General features: G+C 35.2%; 1 protein-coding gene across 1 annotated transcript in view; it reads left to right on the forward strand.

The window, feature by feature from the left end:
* The first annotated feature begins 16375 nt into the window (after positions 1 to 16375).
* Positions 16376 to 21134, forward strand: part of GABRG1 (gamma-aminobutyric acid type A receptor subunit gamma1) — an 86787-nt gene continuing 82028 nt past the window's right edge. Inside the window, exon 1 of the mRNA XM_003816031.4 lies at positions 16376 to 16650. Coding sequence (XP_003816079.1) covers positions 16547 to 16650 — 104 coding nt within the window. The 5' untranslated portion in view covers positions 16376 to 16546. The remainder of the gene's footprint in view (positions 16651 to 21134) is intronic.

Raw genomic sequence — 21134 nt, forward strand, 5'->3', positions numbered from 1 at the left:
GAGCAGCATTATTTATCAGGGAAATTTAAATAAAAACCAAAATGAGATTTTATTACACATATATAAGAATGGTTTTTAAAAACTGCAGTATCAAGTGGTGATGATGAAGATGAGGAACCGCTCTCGTACATTGCTGCTAGGAATGCAAAATGGTACAACCGTTTGGAGAGCAGTTTAATACTTTGCTTATAATATATGAAATGTATATACGTACATAATGTAATATGAACCCAGAAATTGTTCTTCCAGACATCTACCCAAGAGAATGGATATGTTTATAGCAGTAACTGGAAACAAGGTAAATATCCAAATATCCATTAACTATTTAATGAATAAATATACCTTGGCCCATCTGTACAATGCAATACTGTTCAGCAATAAAGGGAACAAAATATTGATAATATTTAATAAGGCAGAATCTCAAATTTATTATGTTAAATTAAGGAACAGACATATAAGACTATAGACTTTATGATTCCATTTATATTATATTCTGGAGAAGGCAAAAACATAGTAACAGAATTCAGGTTAGTAATTTCTAGGCACTGGCTATTGGAATGAACTGACTATAAAGATGCATAATGAAATTTGTGGGGAGTGTTCTATATCTTCATAGTGACAGTGGTTACAAACGGTCAAAGCCAATGGAATCATACACGCAAAAGGATGAATTTTACCATTTGTAAATTGTACCTAAATAACCATTATTTTACATACCTAAATAGTTTTTATAGCCATTCCAATTGCATTTTAATTACATTATGATTTTTCAGAACAATTTCATCAATTTCCCATATAAGTAAACTTTATCTCCCAGCCTCATGTTTTTCACTGTCTTGAAGAAGATGCCTTTTAATCTCCCTTTAGGGCGACATTGTTCAATTTAATCTATACTCTCCTTGCGTGGTTGATTTACCAACTTTGAATCTCACACAAGGTATTGCTACCTAACAGGGTGAAGTAATGTGAACTACAAGGACATAAAAACTACGGCCCTCCTGCATACTTGTCAGAAGTAAATTCTAGCAATGTGCTCCATTGAGCCACACAGATGGTTGATAAAATTATCTCAAGGTAGCCATCTCTGTCGCGAATTCCACTATTAAAAAAATTAAAAACCAGACATCTAAGGCTATTACATATGTAAAGTAACATGTGAAAATGGCAGTATTTGACCTTGTTTCTTACTCATACTGTATTTTTTTTTTAAATTCTAAGGGTACATAAAATTTAAATGATGTTGGTTGTGTGTCTAGAATAACGATCAGTATACTGGCAAATTAATGGCTATATAAATACTTACGGCATTAGTTTTTAACCTTTGAAGGAACCCTTTATATGTAGTCAAATATTTGCTGCATCAATGATGAGATGGAATCTAATCTCAGAAAAAATAATGCATAATATTTCTATAAAGACGAGTTCAAAGACTATGAATCTCATCCATCATTTCATTAAGAGTCATCAGCTCTAAGAGGTAGCTCACCCATGTATGAATGATTATATGGACCTATAAATACTTAAATTCTAGGAAATATTTTAACATTCTTAGAAAATGATAAATTAAAAAATAATTAATTCATTTATATATTCACTGAAAAATTATATAGTGAGTACATCTTGCCACTGTATTTGGTATCAGCAGTTTCAAATGCAGGTCTATATTTACATAACAATCTCTTGAGAAACTTCTTTAACATATATATTTCAAGATTTCACCTATTGAAACTCTAAATCAGATTGTACCAATTGCAGGCATTTTATTTTTACAGGCTCCACTAGGTCTTTCTGTTAAACAGCCAAGTTTGGAACAGCCAAGTTTTGGTTCAAGAGTAAACAATTCTTGTGTCTACTTTTCAATGTTTATAAACGTATTAAATTATCTAACATGTTATTTAATTTAACCTTATTTTTAATAAAAAATTACTGATTATAAGTTTATTCTTAAAGACTATGACAGATATTTTCATGTCTTTATAACCATTTCAGTAATTTGTTTTGGGCAGAATAATTCATAGGCACTTTTAGCAGTAATTAAGGGGCTCTTACTAAATGAACTACTGACTTCAAATAATTAATAGTGTATTGCTAAAATAAAATTCAGTTTTCAGAGAATAACACAGAACTATCATAATGCATATGATGGAAGAAACACCACTGAAACTGACTCTAAAAATCTGTAGTATTAATCAAGTATTTGATTTTGGAGAAATGCTTACAATATTATGCATATATGTCATATAAATCCATAGAGGCTTACTCCTCTCCAACTACTCTACTTGCAAAACATTTTAGTATGAATTTTTCTCCCATTTGTTTCTGTATTCCTTATGTGCCTCATAATATTTCAGAGATTAATTGGCATACTCTTGTTCTTGTCACTACTCTGGATATCCAGACAAATGTATTCCTCTCTTTTACCCACGAGATATGACACAATTTCCCTAATTAACTTTCAAGTCTGATTTTGTCCAACAATACTGCAATATATCATAATTATGAACAACTCAATTGCAGCAAACCCTTGAAATATCTCAATTGCTAATGAGTAATTCCTTCTCATATTAACCCTTATATATTTCACCATTTGCATCCAAATCAATTGACACATCTTTAATTTTTACTATGTTTTCATGACTTAAATTTTGTTATTTTGCAGATGATAGTTAAGTAGTAGATGGTATGTTAGGCCATTCTTGTGTTGCTGTAAATAAATAATTGACACTGGGTAATTTATAAAGAAAATAATTTTAATTGGCTCATAGTCCTTCAGGCTGTATGGTGCCAGCATCTGCTCGGCTTCTGATGAGGCCTTGGGCTTCTTACAATCATGGTGGAAGGCAAAGGGGGAACCAGTGTATCACATGAGAGCTGGAGCAAGAGAGGGGTGGGGGAGGCGCCACACACTTTTAAACAACCAGATCTCGTGACAACTCACTCACTATCATGAGGACAGCACCAACCCATGAGGGATTTGCCCCTGTGACACAAACACCTCCCACCAGACCCCCCCTCTAGCATTGGGGATTACAGTTCAATGTGAGATTTATAGGAAACATCAAAGATGTATCAAATGGGTAAATAGAGATAAATAGATAATTGACAACAAATTAACTCTTTTTCATACACAAGAATGTGCCTACTGTTGCTAGGTACTAGGGACACAAAATTAAAAAAGAGAGTTCCTGGCTGGGCATGGTGGCTCACGCCTGTAATCCCAGCAATTTGGGAGGCCGAGGCAGGTGGATCACGAGGTCAGGAGATTGAGACCATCCTGGCCAACATGTGAAACCACATCTCTCCTAAAAATACAAAAATTAACTGGGCATGGTGGTGCTTGCCTGTAGTCCCAGCTACTTGGAGGCTGAGGCAGGAGAATCGCTTGAACCCAGGAGGTCAGAGGTTGCAGTGAGCCAAGATCGGGCCACTGGACTCCAGCCTGGTGACAGAGCGAGACTCCATCTCAAATAAATAAATACGTAATTTTAAAAAAAGAGAGAGAGAAGAGAGTTCCTGACACAGAGTCTTCTATTTATTTTAAAAAAAAATCACCGTAATGAAAGATACAAATTGCTATAAATAGACCACATATACGGTGTAGTAGAAGTATAGAAAAACAGATGTTGGTTTTTTAATCCTAACCCTCCTCCCACCCTCCAACCTTAAGTAGACCTTGGTGTCTATTGTTCCCTTCTTTTTGTTCATGTGTACTCAGTGTTTAGCTCCCACTTATAAGTGAGAACATGTGGTATTTGGTCTTCTGTTCCTGTGTTAGTTTGTTGAAGATAATGAGCTCCAGCTCTATCCATGTTGCTTCAGAGGACATGCTTTTGTTCTTTTTTATGGCTGCATGGAATTTTATTGTGTATATATACCAGATTTCCATTAACTAGTCCACCTTTGAGGAACATTTAGGTTGTTTCAGTGTATTTGCTATTGTGAATAGTGGTGCAATGAACATACATATACTTGTGTCTTTATGGTAGAACAATTTACATTCCTTTGGGTATATACCCAGTAATGAGATTTCTGGGTCACATAAGCAGTTCTGTTTTAAGTTCTTTGAGAAATCTCCATACTTCTTTCTGCAGTGGCTAAAACTAATTTACACTATCACAAACAGTGTATAAGTGTTCCCTTTTCTCTACAACCTCACCAACGTCTGTTATTTTGAAACTTTTTAATGATAGCCATTCTGACTGGTGTGAGATGGTATTTCATATAGGTTTTGATTTATATTTCTCTGATGATGAGTGATATGGAACTTTTTTTCATATGCTTGTTGGCCACATATATGTCTTTTTTTGAGAAGCATCTGTTCATCTATTTTACCAATTTTTAAATTAGGTTGTTCGTTTTGTGCTTGTTAATTTGTTTCAGTTCCTTATAGACCTTTATCCTATTCATAATTTGCAAATCTTCTTTCTCATTCTGTAGGTTTTCTATTTACTCTGTTGATAGTTTCTTCTGCTGTGTAGAAGCTCTTTAGTTTAATTAGGTTCCACTTGTCAATTTTTGTTTTTGTTGCAATTGCTTTTAGTGTCTTCATCATGAAATCTTTGCAAGGGCCTCTGTGCTGAACTGTATTTCCAGGTATTCTTTTAGAGGTTTCATAGTTTAGGTTTTATATTTAAATATTTAATCCAGCTTTAATTGATTTTGCATATGGTGAAAGGATGGGGTCCAGTTTCAATCTTCTACATATGGCTAGCTGGTGGTCCTAGTACCATTTATTGAATAGGGAGTCTTTTCTCCTACCAAGTGACTGACTAATGGTCTTAGAGGATATAATCATTATTGGGCTAAATATAATGTTCTGCTATAGATAGACGGGACAGTCATCAAGTCAGACAACACCTGGTGAGTAAAATTCCATGTTGTTGAATGTATGTATAACCTTCATCCCTGCTGCCTTGTTTACTTTAAGAGCACATTCCATATGGACAGAGGTGGCTGGTGAAAGCGAGTGACTGATATCCACACAACAGATGATCTTGTTCACCTGATTATGAGTATCTTTCTCTCCTGAGGCCAATCTAGTGAGGATTCACAGATGGAACAAAAAAAATCTTGATTCCCTGACCATTTATAGAGATCTATCCAAATTCCTCTCCCTTAGTCCTACTTTTCACCAACTTTAAACTGTGTCCCTTCCAAGTATCTGACCCTTGGCCATAGTCTAGGATTAATGTAGATCCTATCTCTGGCTAGTTCTCATTTCAGGAAGAAAAATCTGCCAACAGGTATACTCTTTGAATTTACTGAAGATTTTTTTCCTTACCATTTTATTCAGAGATACCCTGAAGTAGAATTGCACAACTGTGGTTTTCTTTTTGGGTGGTTCAAGTCAATCCTGCAGAATCATTTGTAAACAAAGAATGATTTTTTTCATTCTTCAATTACATAGTATTAGGAAACTCTTAGTTAGGCTTAAGGGTGAAGGTTAATAGATGGGGAAATGAAGCTAGAGTAAGGTCCATGGATATCTGGCTGACTTGCTCATATGGCTTTTCTACATCTTCAGGCACCACTCAAGCCTGATATCATATGTATCACATGCACTTTATGAGTGGCTTCTGTCAATTTTTTATTTTATTATTTGTTGGTCAGACAATATTAGCTCATGTTATATGGCAACTTTGTGGCTTGTAGTAAGTGTTCAATCTCTACTAGGTACCAGTAGCAAGGCAGAAATTATTTCTTTAAAAGGGGATAATAATCTTAAAATAATAGCTTAGCTTATAGCTTTCCTCTGAAATCTTAAAAGTCTATTTTGTGATTTATCAATAGGAATCTTCCCCAAAGCGCCATACAGTAACCCTATCTGCTACAATCATGTCAAACATAATTGAATCTTCAGTATCCTGTGGCCCAAGTGAGAGAGAAGCTTGTGAAGTAGTCTAAACTTATTGCAAGCTTTCTCTTTTTCTGAGTCCTAATAAAAATAGTAAAAGTCTAATGAAAAACAGAGTTTAAGGGTACTTGGTAAATAGGTTGGAGTAATAAACCTAGATAAAGTATATACTGCTTCCAAAATTGAAAGAGACAAGCTTCTTCTGTAATGATAGGAAGAGCCTAATGCAGCAAATTGCCTTTCACCTTCACAGGGATATCTAGACATGTGCAGACAATTGAAACCTTAGAAATACCATGAGGTACCAGGCCTCTGATTTGTTATGAGATTCTCTTTCTACTTTGTATGTGTATGTCTTGTAAAATTTCTAGAGTATTTCATTCTTCATGTTCACCAGATCCAATCAGCATGGTGTCATCCCTGTGATGGAACAGCATGATGTCTTATAAAACAGACAGCCAATCAACGTACCTTTAGACTAGATTATGTCATGGGGTTGGATGTTTGATTTAACACTGAGGCAAATCAGTTGACAGTGTATTGTTAACTCTCTCACCTGAAAGTAGATTTTTTCTAAATGGGTTTTGCCACTAAATGTTTGCTACATACCAGGTGTCAGGGAATTGTTAATTAACTGCAGCAATAAAACCACATCTAGGATAGCAGCTACAAGTGAAATCATTACCTAGTTACATTTTTTATTAATCTATCATCATTTTCTTTTATCCATCTGCCTTCTATACAAAGCAAATAAGCAAACTGAATGTACATTTGATAAGAAATACCACTGCTTCACCTTTTAAGTCCTAGATGAGGCAAACATGTGGTCTTATGTTTTTCTTATGTTGGTAGGTGACAGTAATTATTATGGCTTTCACTTGGTTTTGTCTCCACAAGTCAAAAAACCTTTTGTTTTCTGCCAGTTTCTGTGTTTCTTACCACTGCACATTTTTTAATTAGGATAAAGCTGCAGGATATGTGCAGAGAGACATAGGCTGACTGTGGACCTAACCATAATCACAGTTATCACCTGATATTCATAGGCCCTTACTATGACAACTAGACCACAGTGGCATTTTGAGTACCCAGAAATTTCTGTCAGCTTGAGCCTGGGCATTATAGTCCCTAAAAGACTGGTTATTCCCCTTCTAAAATAGTCACTCTAATAAATAGTGGCAGGATTTCTTGGAGGAAGACTACGATGTAGATTTTCAGTACAATTTTTTTGTTTGTATAGCCACATCATTACTTAAAGGAACCCACACTCTCCTTTATTAAGATACTCTGGGTCCATAAATTGGTCCATGACTAAAATTGGATAGGAGGTTTGGACATCACGGTGGTACTTGAAATCGCATCTCTCATTATCAGATCTATTGCCTTTCTGCCTATACACATCAATAAGACTCTGTAGAACAATCATCTACTTCAGTTCTGAGGACAACATAATAAATTAGCTAACCCTCTTTAGTCAGTTACATACTGCTATGATAGAATAATGTAGACTGAGTAGCTTAAACAAAAATTTATTTCTCACAGTTCTAAAGTCTGGGAAGTCCAAGAATAAAGGGGTCAACAGATCTGGTGTCTGGTGAGGGCACTCTTCCTGGTTTGCAGATGGTGGTCTTCTAGTTGTATTCTCACGTCACCAAGAGAAAAATCTCTTTCATGTTTCTTCTTGTAAGAACACTAATTCTATTCACAGGGGATCTATTTTTATGATCTATTTTATGATATATTACCTTCCAAATCCCCCCACCTTCTTTTACCATCACATTGGGGGTTAGGATTTGCACATATGAATTTTGGAGGGATACAAACATTTGATCTATAGATCTAGCGCCAAGGATATTTTCATGTCAAACTTCACTGTTGGCTGCTAGGGTTCTTCTGTCCAATACTGTAATATTAAATCTGGTGCTCACATTAACTCTTAAGATGATGCTCATTTTATCTCTTATTATTGTTGCCAGTTGGCCCCTGCCATTCTGGGATCTTATCATGCCCACTGAATACAGAGAATTCCCAAGATCCCATTGTTCCCATTGAATTTCAGGAATCCAGTTTGATCATACTATTTCCTACTATCATCCCTGGCCTGCACGTAATAACCACTATAGAGCTCTTTAAATCTTCTGGAGTTTGCCTCATAAATGCATTAGTGGGACTGGCTAGCAGGTCTTACAGGACCAATCCACTCTAACCACCATTTTTTCCTAAAACTTTGGATAACTGCTTTGCAGATCTAAGGACATTTCAACTTCGCTATTATAGATTACCTTTGAGTAAAGGTTTAGTCAACTAGTGAAGCAAAGTGTCAGAAACACTCTTTAGCTTCTTGATTTAATATATTGAATTCAGAATCTTTGCTTAGTGTACCAATCATTTTAACACATTTTGCCAAGTAAGCATTATAGTCTTTTCAATATGATCCAACTGACTTAGAACTCATTCCCATATGGGCTCCACAGATTTCTATCAATAAACACTGGCAATTCTGTTGGTGTGCATGGTACCTCCTCATGGGGCTCTAAATAATTTCCCAGTATTTATATGCAGTTGCTTAGTATTTTAGTGGACCGGAAGCTACAGTGAGATAAATGAGGGGGAAAATATGCGAGTAGAAGAAGATTCTCTTTCTCTCTGGACGCTTACAACCATAGGAAATTATATTATTCTTTAGCTGTTAGCCAAAGCCACACATCACAGGCTATAAATTGGGTGAGTAGGGAGTTAGGTAGTGGATGGGACCCATTCAAAGATGCCCTGGGGGCTATTACTTCAATGCCAGTTCTGCAAGCAAGGCTTTTTTAAAATAAAATATATTAGGCTACATATGAGGTAAGTGAGTAATTGATATAATAAAGCTCCATCAAAACCTTTAGGGTTTTCATTAAATGTCAGGCTACAATAAATCTCCCAGTACTGGATCTCTTTCCTGTAAGTGTCTCATATCTTAAACAGGATTATATTCTCTGGAAACATGGCTGCATGAAGATCATTCTTTAAAAACTCTTCATAGTTTTGACATTTTTATGGCATGGCCCTTTAAAGTGAAATATGTAAGGTTTTCACAACAATGATACCCTGGTATGTAGTCACTGAAATAGCCACGTTGGTTTATCTGAGAGGGAAAAGGTGGCTTGGGCAGAAATATGAACAATTTATTTTAAAGCAGATATCATGACTAATCTGCTGTTCAGTACACTATCACATAGCAGTTTGAAACCTGGGTTCTAAAACCTGACTCTCTAGGTTCAAATTTCAGCTTCATTATATAGTTGCTTTGTGACCTGGGAAAATTACTAAACCTGTTCTCTTCAGTTTCCTCATCCATAAAATAAAAGAAAACTACTGGTGACTGCCTGATAGGATTGTTGTAGGATTTAAATAAGTGAAGTTATCCAAATCAATTAAGATATACAATATGTAGCAAACCGCAAGGACTATGTTAACTCTTGATATTTTGTTTTTCTTTATTATGTCTTCTCTGATTTCTGTCATTTTGTACTGATTATCAAAAAGTAATAGCAATAATATTAAAAACTATACTTCTGCATCACAATAGTTTGCAAAGAGTTGCATTAAAATTATTTTATTTGATGTTCATACTCACCCGTAATGATAAAAATAATAATTAACTTCATTTTGTAATTGAGAAATTTAAAGTTCAGAGAGATATGATTTGTCAAAGATCACAAAAATAATTAGTGTAAGCAGGATGTAAATTTATGTTACTTGACTCTGCATTTCTTCTTTTTGCAAAGATGGCATAATTGCATGATTCATGATGCTTACATGGGTTTACACTCCTGAATCCACATCCCTACCATTTATTGGGGACAGTTATTTGGTAGACAATTTATTTAAATTATATAATAGTATTACCTCAATTCTGCAAATTTCATATTAATATCCTAGATTTTTATAGGAAAGAAGCTTAAGTGTACAGAAATGAAGTATAATACCCAAATTATAGAGACAGTAATGTAGAAATGTTGCACCTCATCCCTTTCTTCATTTATTCTTCAATAAATGGCTATGATGGACACTATTCTAGACTAGGGGTAGTGTAAATAAAGAAAGAAACAATAATCACTGGTCATCAATGAGTTACAGTCTGGAAAAGAGATAAAAATTAGACTGGTTGTGAAAATATTTTTAAGAATAAAACTATAATTTATATTATAGAAAGTTCAACAGAATGCAACAGAATGCTCTTTATGAGAGCATAAAAATCTGTCTGCTTTTTGCATTTATGGCATCCTTAGTACACAGAAGAGTGCTTGAAACCCAGGTGCTCAGTGACTATCTCAAATTAAATGAATCAATTAATTATAAAATACATCAAATGTCAGGAAGGAAAAGTGCTGAGTGCTATTAGATGCTATAATGGTGGAGTTAATTTAAACTGGAGAACTGAGGTTTCTTTAAGGATGGGCTAGTTAAGCTGAGAGTGAAAATAGGACAATAGCTGAGGAAGGGTGAAAGGTGAGGTGAAGTAATTAGGATATAGAAAAATCACCTACAAAACCATTGGGTGAAAATGAGGCATGGCAATGAAGAGCCTCAAGGGAAGTCATTCTGGCTGGAACACATTGAGAAGAGGAGAGAGCTGGAAAGATGGAGCAGGAGAGAGACATAGGGGCCAGAAGCTTCAGCGTCTCACAGGGCATGATAATCGTATTGCATTTTGTTCTAACTAGAATAGGAAGTCATTGAATGCTTTAAAATGGACAGAATTTTAGTTTTTCACCTTTTATAAGGGCTATCTAGTAGTTATATAAAGAATAAGTAAAAGGTAGACAAGATTAGAAATGGAAGGTGACTGTAGTGGTTTGATGGCCACTTAGATTAATTGGCAGTAGAGCTAGAAGGAAGTTGAATATTGATAATAGCAATAGTAATGCTTGTTAAGATTAACTGAGCAGAAGTTAAATATTGATAATAGCAGTAGTAATGCTTGTTAAGATTAACTGAGCACTTAGTATGTGCTAGGCCCTTTTTTAAGTATTTTATATAACTAATATAATTTTTACAGTAACCACATGAGAACTAAGGCATTGAAAAAATAAGTAAATAGAAGATCTTGGTTTTGAACCAAGGCCACCTTACGTATGAACCTATGGCTGCCACAGTCTATTTACACTGGATAGTTTGAAGATAAGTTTTGGGAATATTAAAAAGAGCTAGTGATAGATTAGATGACATATATGTCAAGGGAAAAAAAAACTGTAAGGTTTCTAGTTGGACTAGCTAGCTGGTGTTTTTTAGATTTATGTGTCTGAAGCCCAATAAAACATCTTTGACGTGCAATATGATTTAAGGAGATATTTTTAAGTTCTTACAATAATATATAAATATTTGATAATAGATGAGATTGCCAATGATGACAGCGTGGTGCAAAAAGAAAAGAAGTCAAACTAATATTTGAGGAACTCCAAAGTATTAAGGTAAGGTAGAAAAAGCATGTTAAGAAGCCTAGAAAGAATTAGCGAAAGGTGCATGGGAAAAAAATATAACATCCAGGAATGTTTTGAGAAAGAGGGAATGATCAAATGTAGATGAGAGATCACACAGGTGAGCACTGGAAACTTCTACTGGATTAGCAACATGCAGGCATTAGTGTCACAGGGACAAAAGCTAGACCAGAGAGTTTAGTGAGTGAATGGCTGGTGAAAAGAGAAGGATGGCTATAAAAAGGCATGGATGGCTGAGGGGGGGAAAGGAAAACACGGTGTATATGTGTACTCTACTATTAGACATGAGAGCAGTTACATGTTTGTGGGCAAATGAAGTAAAAAGAAAACACGGAAGATATAAGAAAGAGTAGAGATATTAATCCGTGACGAAAGTTCAGATTCAGAAATTATAATACAGAAACAAAAAAGCTAAAACAACATAAGTTAGAAGCCAGAGATCCATTCCTGACATCAAGGACTAACTTCTGCACTCTGTCTCAGCAGCACTCTGGAGGCCAGGTACAGGATTAAGGAGATTGAACAGGTTGGCAAAGAAAGAGTGCATGCCTTCAGTCTTTTAAAATATCTTTGTGCTGGTCATCACCTCTGTTTCATTATAAAAAATAATCTGATTATATAAACTGAAATGGCAGGGTTTGTTGATTTTGGTCTTGACAAGCAGTGAATCAGAAAAATAATTATTCCTTATGGTCTCATGGGAAGGAATAAGTCAAGCATCAAAATCTGGAATTTGTCTACTTGGATCTGAACACTAGAGAACACTACTAAGGAACAGAGATCCCTTCATAGCTCCAATATATATATATCAAAAGGTTAAAGTTATTCATCTGCTTATTTAGTAAATTATGTATTGAATCCATATTCATTCTACAAGTATTTATTGACTGCCTATTACCCTCCAGCCATTGCTTTATATGAAAGGGATGCAGAGGTGAGGAAAACAAATTAAGGCCCTACCTTCTCAGAGCTACATTCTATGGAGAGAGATGTACTAATCAAATATGCACGTATACTATTAAACACATGACATAATACCAGATCTGATAAGAAGTATCAATCCTTACTATGTAAAATTTTAAAACAGAACTGAAAGTTTAAGTAGAAATACAGACAATTCCCAAAAATGTAATGTATTCCATGATACAGAAATAAAGCATTTGCTTTAGGAGGACAGATAACAGTGTGCACGCATAACCTAGAACTGCTAAGAGCAATGCCTGGGAACACATAGCTAATGCTCAAAATTATTAACCATTGTTATATATAGGACATCTCTGTTACACAGACTAGGATGCAATGAACAATAAAGGCTTCTTTGATAAAAATGACCCATAAAATTATTCAGAAACAATGAAAAGGGATTAAGTAGATGATGAAGAGGGAAGGGTCTCCTAGGGAATAGCCTGTGACAAGACAAAAATGCATGATTTAGAGGGATAAGTTTAGGAACCTGAAATTGATGCATTGGCTGAAGTATAGAGTTTCGGTCATCAGAAGAAAAGTGTATCAGGAGAGGTAGAATACAACTCAAAATGTCCCCTTGATCTGGAGAAAGCAAATATCAAGACAATGTTGAAGGTAGGGTGAGCACAACAGTGTCTCCTAATTATCTCCTTTCTTCCTAATAGACTGCACATTTTACAAATTAACTCTTCTGTACCAGGTGCTGTACTAGAGACTGGAATGAATAATTAGATTTGAAACCTACCATCGATGAGATAACAGTATTAAAATTTTGAGTAATTTTAATTATCCAGACACTGTTTCAAGTGATCTCCGTGTATTAATTCATTTAATCCTTAAAAAAACTCTATAAACTAAGCAGAATTATTATCCTCTTTTTTTATAGACTAAGAAACCAAGGTAGTAAGACTTGTTCACCATTGTATTTCTAATTCCTGGCCTAGTTCCTGACATCACAGTTTCTTAATAAATAGTTTTGAATGAATTAATTAACAATGGATAGAGGAATCATGCTGAGCCCCTGCTTTACTAAGGTCATGGTTGCACATATATGATCAGGTCTCTGTCTCGCTGGTTATTTTGTGAGATGATGGTAGAACCTTTGTCCTCAAACTTGGATGCATAAAATATCTCCAGAATTTCTTGCTAAAAATTATATTTAATGGCGAAGCCCATGAATCTGCATTTTAAAGAGATACCCCAAACATTTTATTTTAAGATGATCCCTGAACAAATTTTGGGGGAAAAAATTGTTGTGCACTGTGTCGATAGTCATTATAACTGTATATAAGCCTAGTGGATAATGACAGTGGTTCAAAAGAAGGAGGAGGGAAATGGTGGCTTCGATGACAATATAAGGAAATCATCAGTTTCAGTAGACTCTGGTTACTATTCTCTTCACTCATAAGTCAGGGCTTCTCAGCCTTGGTACTATTGCCACTTTGAGCTCTGCAATTCTTTGCTGTGGGAGGGCCTTCTTTTGCATTTTAGTACATGTAGCAGCAACAGTAGCCTCTATCCATTCAATACTAGTAGCTGCCTTTACCCCCAGATTGTGATAACTGAAAATATTTCTAGACATTGACAGAAGTCCCACGGGGTAAAGTTGCCTCCACTTGAAAACGACTATCATAATGGAAGACAGAAAGCTTTCTTCACTTCCTTACCTATAGCAACTTCTAGTATTCTAACCTAGAATTCTGTAAGACACCTGATCTTATTTCTCCGAGTCAGTGAGTGTGCCCCTCTAAGACACTACTTTGTTTGATGAGTATGATGTACCTTATTTGCTTTATTCAGAACCGATAGTATGTAACTTTCCCCACATTCCTCCCCACTATGAATACAACCGGTTTATCAAATCAAATGAGGCAGTCTCTCAGGGTCAACACATGGGTGATACCTAACACCATCATTTCTTTTTTCCAGGTTCTGCAGGATTCAGATCCCCTTTACATATAATAGTCCATAGGAAATTATAATTAACTATAGCAGAATAGGATCAGTTTCCCATAAAACACATATTATAAAAATAGAAAATATATATCAAAGGAGGAAACATAGATATAGTTAAATAAAAGTACTTGAAAGAAATGAATGAAACAAGTTGGAAAATATTTCAGCATAAAACTTGCAAAAACCTGGATTTTGGAGAATACGGGAAATTCTCTCCAGCTTTTAAAAATCGTTTACAAGAATAAACAGGCAAATTCTTACTACCCAAGGAGATATCCTTCACCTTTCCTCATTAATTTCTTTTAACTGTTCTCAGTGTCTTTCAGTTACATATGTAAAATTAAAGAGTAAAACCTTGTTAAAAATTATTGACAGAAGGACTATCAGCTACTGTTGCATGCAATATTATAAAGTATCATATTCCCATCAGTGTTTACAAACCTTATCCAATGTTAGCAAAATGCAAAGGGTAATCAGACAAGTATTTTTATTCACAACATACTTCTAATGAATTAATTCCTAGTTCTCTGGCTAATCAGATCAGTGAGTTAGTGTGTGCATTCAATGAAACAGTTAAATAGCTATCCAAAGCACATTCTTAATTGAAGCAGTAAAAGAAAAAAAAAAACCTCAAATTTATATTGACATCACATTTTACGTAAATTTATTCACCCTAAAATCTATTATAATTAAATTTTATTGTTTTATAAACTATTTGATATGGGCTACCTTGACTAACATGCTTTGTGGAAGAGAAAAATACTGCCTAATTAATGTGTAGTGGGAGAAGAAAAACAAGGAGGGTCAATGCGCATTTCCAGAGGAGACTAAAAGGGTGGAGAATCAATCAAAGAGGGGGAGAAACGCCTAGCACTGCACCATTTGTTATTTCGGGATAGAACAAGAATCAGTAACCTCATTACCCCTATTCAGTTTCTTTAAGTGATTTCAGAAGGTAGTGCAGCAACAGTTACCTTATGGCCGTGCGCAAACCCTGTTACTTCTGGCTTGAACCGTTTGAGGCAGACAAATATGCTCAGGTAACTGAGTAGTAAATTGCAGTTCAAACCAGAATCTGGCCAATTCCAGGTAGTTGTGGGGTGGATTAACAGCTAAAAACTCCAACCCCAGGAGGCTTCCGTGGGAAGCAGGCTCTTGGGAAGGCGTTTTAAGACAGAATATGGCTGGGCAGAGAAAGCGCCTGCTTCCACCACCTCCAGCGTCTTCGCCTGTACAGTTGTTCCAGCTGCCAGAGGCTTTCTGGTTACCACGGCAACTGTCGGGCTCTGCTAGGAACTCAAAGCAGAGCCTCTGAAGTTAGGTACCAAACACTGAGGCTTAACAGATGCAAAAGCAGATGGGGAGTGGGGAAGAGAACTAGGATTGCCCATCTAATAGGTCTACAGCTCCTATGGCTAAGACAACATTTATAAAATCAGACTTCTGTTTTTGTGTTTGTAAGATGAGATAGTTCTTGCCTGGCATTATTCATTAGTGTCATCTTTCGGTGCCCGGCGGGAGAAGAAGACTGCATATCCTCTCTCACTATTAAGGCGGTGGAAGGGGGTTGGGGGGAGCAAACGTGGTGACCAGGAATGCATGGAGCCTGCTCATTCATTCATTCATTCATTCAATTATATATTCAACATCTCCTGAGTGCTCATTTGTGCGGGGCATCCTGCCAGGTGCTGGATCTGCAAAGAGAAAGGAGACACCGCCCCACCCACAAAATTAACAAAATGATTAACACAAATTAACAGAATCCTCACGAACCTGGGGAAAACCAATTAGGCACTGCCTGCTTCCCACGGGTCTCTCTTGGAAGACAGATTTGGAATCCGAACGCGGGAGAGGAAAGAGGCAGTCGCCCCGAAATAGAGTCAGACAAGAGGAAGAGCAGAAGGGAAGGAGAAAGGCAGCCTCTCCCTAGGGAGGGATTCTGTTCAAGGCCACTCAAACGTTTCTCCGCCGCTGCGAGGGAGAAGAGGTTTGTTTTTCTTTTAGAAAAAGGGAGCCCTTTTCCCTACTGGGCTCAATTTCTAGTAGGAGAACCCCGCCTCCTTGGACTACTGATTGGCTCAACTCTTTTAAAGATAATTTATGCCACCATCCTCTCGGCCTGATTGGCTCCCTGGCTCAATTCTGCTGGGAGTCGCATCCTACCTGGTTGGGAGGTGCACTGCCTTTCCACACTCTCCCTTCTGTACTCAGCCAGCTGCTGCTGAGGTGGGAGGAAAAGTCCTGGCTGGGAGAATTGAGCTAGTGCAGCACACGTAAAAAAGCGATTCCGATGGGTCCTTTGAAAGCTTTTCTCTTCTCCCCTTTTCTTCTGCGGAGTCAAAGTAGAGGGGTGAGGTTGGTCTTCTTGTTACTGACCCTGCATTTGGGAAACTGGTGAGTAAATTCAGGGGCTTAAAACTATTCTTTGCTATCTAACCCTTTCCCCTTATTCCCCTTTCTTTTAAAAATTATTCCACTTTAAGTAATTAATTTGCATTTCCTAACACATATGTGGTATTTACTATCGTTTTATTTTCTGATTAGATCTATTCATTCTCAGATAGAAGGAAAGTAACATATTTCTGAAGCATGAGATTGGTTCAGTTGTTTTTGACTTCAAGCAGAGTATAAACTAGTGAACTAGTGAATTAATGAAGGTTGAGTTACTGGGAGGGAGTGAGGGGGAGTAGAAATGACTTTGCCAGTAAATTTACTGAATGAATGCCACCGATGAACTTTCTGGATGATTCTGCATTTTAAAAACAAAGTTATTTCAGAAACTTGTTGTTACACAGCATGATATGTATGATGTTTTTCTACCTACTGCTGTTGCTTTTCCCCTTTCCTCGTTTTTGGTAACTTTCTGGAACAAACCAGTGTTTTACATCAAGAAATATTGTAAATCTGGCTAAAAACAAATCTATCAGCATTAAAAATGTATAGTATCCAAGTAAAAACTAACCGTGTATATTTAATTTGAAGCAGCTTTGAGTGTTTTTTTTTAAAATTGGCTGTCCATCAGTAATTAAAAATGTGTGGCCACATGAATGTCTTGGCTCTGTGTGTGTGTGTGTGTGTGTGTGTGTGTGTGTGTGTGTGTGTGTGTTTGTGTGTATGGGACAGAGAGAGAGAGAGAGAAAAGTGTCACTGATCACAAATTTCAAATTTAACAGAAACAAAACTGGACTGGAATACCTTTCAGTAAAATGTTTAAGTCATTCTGGTAGACATATAAAATGCTCAGGTATCATTCTTCGATTATATGTAGGAGTAGTGGGTGACTTGAGCTAAAATACGTTGATTAAGACATAGACACTTATAAAGGTCTGGGACATGGTACTCATACCATGCAACTTGTTTCAAATAAATGTACTTTTATCATTACATTATTTAAAAAGTAACTGTATAGAATTCAAAAGTAGAGTACAATCATTATGAAGATAGAAACATGCCTTTATAACTATTTGTATCACTGCTAAAATGAATTATTATTATAAACGTAAGTGTAAAGCTAGAGTGAATTTTTTTGCCACACCAGCATATAGAACAAGTATATTTTCTCTTAGAAAATAGAGATTGGATTAAAGTATGCTAAGTAATATTAGACCTGTTAGAATTTTTTGACAGTTAGTGCTTTTGTAGGACTGAAGTTTTCTCTCTCTTTTTTTTTAACCCTGTTCCCTTAGATTCTTAAATGTTTCACACGAACATAAACATAATACTGGATGAATTATTTCTTGTATATGTTGTGTCATAATGGCTTATTCTTTGAATATATTATAGCATTTTATAAAAGATATTTAGGTATACACATACATCATAATATTACAAAAGTAAAAACAGATTTACAGTAGTTTTCTGAAATAACAACCTTTTATCATTTTATACGAGTTTTCCTTTCAAACAAATAGGCAAGCTGCTTAGTAAAGAGCATATTATCTATCCCAAGAGATGTTTTATTTTAAATAAACATGTTCTGTTTTAGGGAATATTTGCAATCATTGTAATTGGCTCCAGAGCCAATTACATCAAGCTCCCAGAATTAAAGAGATGTGTGCTGAAGGGACAGAGTACAGGTTTAGCAGCCTGGAGACATGATCTCATGTGTCAAGGGCCTTTAACCTCTCTGAACACAGTTTCATCTATGAAATGAAGGATACTAGACCACATATGATTTCTTAAGAGTTTCACATTCAATACATCTATGATTTCAACTGAAACATGAAATAAGTCAATGGTTGCTTCACTGTTTTATCTAAGTACTTTTCAAGAGGGAAATTCTAAGTGTGAATACTATGGACTTTTTAACCATATGTGTAAGTGAGGAAGGTATTGTACAGTTAACACATAATTTCTATTATCATAGTAATGTAGATAACCTGGATTATTTTGTCCAGTGAATAAATATACATTAAAAGATATATTTATAAGCTGTTGTTCTAATTAGCCCTTATGGCCTCAGTTATGACAGTTCATGTTATACATTTCAAAGTACCCCCTAAAAACATAATTTTTAAGAATGAGATAGAAAGCTAGCAATAAAAGGCAAATGTAAGCATGCTTTCTTTAAGATGCATCATATACTGTTTTCTTCATTGAATGGAAAAAGTTTGACACAGAAACACTTTTGTAGGCAAACCATGAGAATGTTATTAGAACATGTTTCTTTCTCCATTGGGTTCTATGAGACCAAGTTGGGAAATATAGCAATTAAAAGGAAATAAAGCATGCTTTTGCTAAAAAATAAATTTAAAAAATAATGTTGCAATGAACATTCTTTTAAAATAAGTAAAATAAAGTAGCTACAGTTGGGTGAACTTTTTAACCTTTTTAATATTTAGTTGGAGGTAACAGATGCTAACATGTATAAATCATGTACGATCGTATTTCTCTCTCCCTTTCCCTTTCTTTTGGTTAGTTTTCCCTTCCAAAACTAACCATAAATAGTTCATTTGTAAGCATTTTAGTGTTTTATATGCTTTCCAAAATATATCTTGAAAGTCATCTATTTTGGGGACTTCCCAAATTGGAAGCATTTTTTTTCGTATTTAATCAGTTGTAATGCTTAGTTTCCTCATTAATTTCCATCAACAGTATAGAGGAGAAACACTATTTTATTTTTTATTGCTGAACTATGAAAACCTATCCTATCATTGTAACTAAAACTGTAGTCATGGTTCCTGTGTATCATTCTCTAGGAGACTCTTTGGCATCTTGACAAGTTCTTTAGAATCTCTTCAGCTTGATTTAACTTCTTTGTAATGATGAAAAAAATCTAGTTATAATCAGGTTTTTAAAAAGAATTTAAAAAGATATTTTAGCTGTTACCAAAAGTAACCTACAATAAGCCTTGACTAAGAGTTATATATTGAAAGAGCTCCAGGAAAAAAATCACAATTTTCTTTTTTCAGAACAATTTCCATGAGTCAATAATCATACTATGTGGCATTCAGTTGCCCGGTTGAAAATATTCGAATAAACTTGCTTTTTAAAATATATTATTTTCAAGCAATTTCAGTAGTATGTTTTGTGTGGGTAGTAATGAATGAATAATTTTTTAAGTGTCTAGATTTTTGGCTTAAATTTGTAATAAAATGTTGGTGATAACCATTCAAACATGAAAAGCAAATGACTAAGTAAAGATATTCCATGATAGTTAAATATGCAAAAGACTGAGAGGAAAATGATTTTTGAAGCTAAAATGCAAACGTCGTAATTGATAAAACCCCTGTGTACAGAGTCTTTTAGTTTATCCAAACAATCAGTATCTTTCTTCCATTCTATACTATGAAGAACACTTATGGCTAAGGAACAAGAGGAAATGTTTGATATTTCATTCAAATATTAAATAGATTAATTGAATGTAAGAATATAAGGATGAAGGTGGAGGCCCAAAGGAGGGGTGAAAAGAAAGAGTAAAAAAAAATGAAAAATGACTCTGGAGATACTGAGAAAATGATTACCAAAATATGATAAATGACTGCCATGAAAGAAAAGGAAGAATGAGCTTCAAGAGAGTAATTCACATATGGGCAGGCTTTCAAGTGAGAATCCTGGCCTTTACCAACAGATCTAAATTCCAGTTTCAGCTCCACCATTTCTCACTGGAGTGATTTCAGACAACTCCTTGAGGCAGAAAATCTTCATTAGTGTGGAGTTGTCGTATGCATTTCCAGAAATGAAATTTCCAAGAAAGAAAATCTGTGCAAAGAAACTAGCACTTAAAATTTTATATGAAAAGAAAGTCATAACAGATATTCTGTGGAATTATAGTTATTCTAGTATGATATAGCCTCGCTAAAGTGGTTTTAAGTGCAATAGAGTGAAATATATGGATCCTTGTGTGTTCTTAAATGTCTTTTAAGTCTTTTAAATGTCTTTTAAATGCAGCTTATACTTATTCATGGCTAAGACCTAGATTTATGACACTAATTAAATAAAAAATATATTTTAATCAAAATTAAAAATACACCTCTAGAACTCTAAAGATAAACAGAGGAGCCTAAATTTTTGAAGATATACTGAAAGAATGGATCATAATCAAGGAAAAAGAACTAAAGAGCCAAGAGATTTCTCATCAGCAATACCAGAAGACTATGGGGAAAATGTCTTCAAATCTGAAGTCAAGTATTCCTCCTAGAAGATTATACTTAGCCAAATTACCTAATGAGAAGAAGAAGAAGAATATAGCCTTGATATTGTTATTCTCTCAATTTTACAGATGGAAAAACAGGGGAAAAAACATTTTTGTGAACTTATTAAAGGTCATCTTGCTGATAGGTGCTGAAACCAAAACTTAAATCCCTGTGTTCTATACCCCTGCCTCCATTTTTAACTACCACATCTCTCAGATTATGAATGCAATATAAGTCAAAACA

The sequence above is a fragment of the Pan paniscus genome, chromosome 3, assembly GCF_029289425.2.
Source record: "Pan paniscus chromosome 3, NHGRI_mPanPan1-v2.0_pri, whole genome shotgun sequence".
Lineage (NCBI taxonomy): Eukaryota > Metazoa > Chordata > Mammalia > Primates > Hominidae > Pan > Pan paniscus.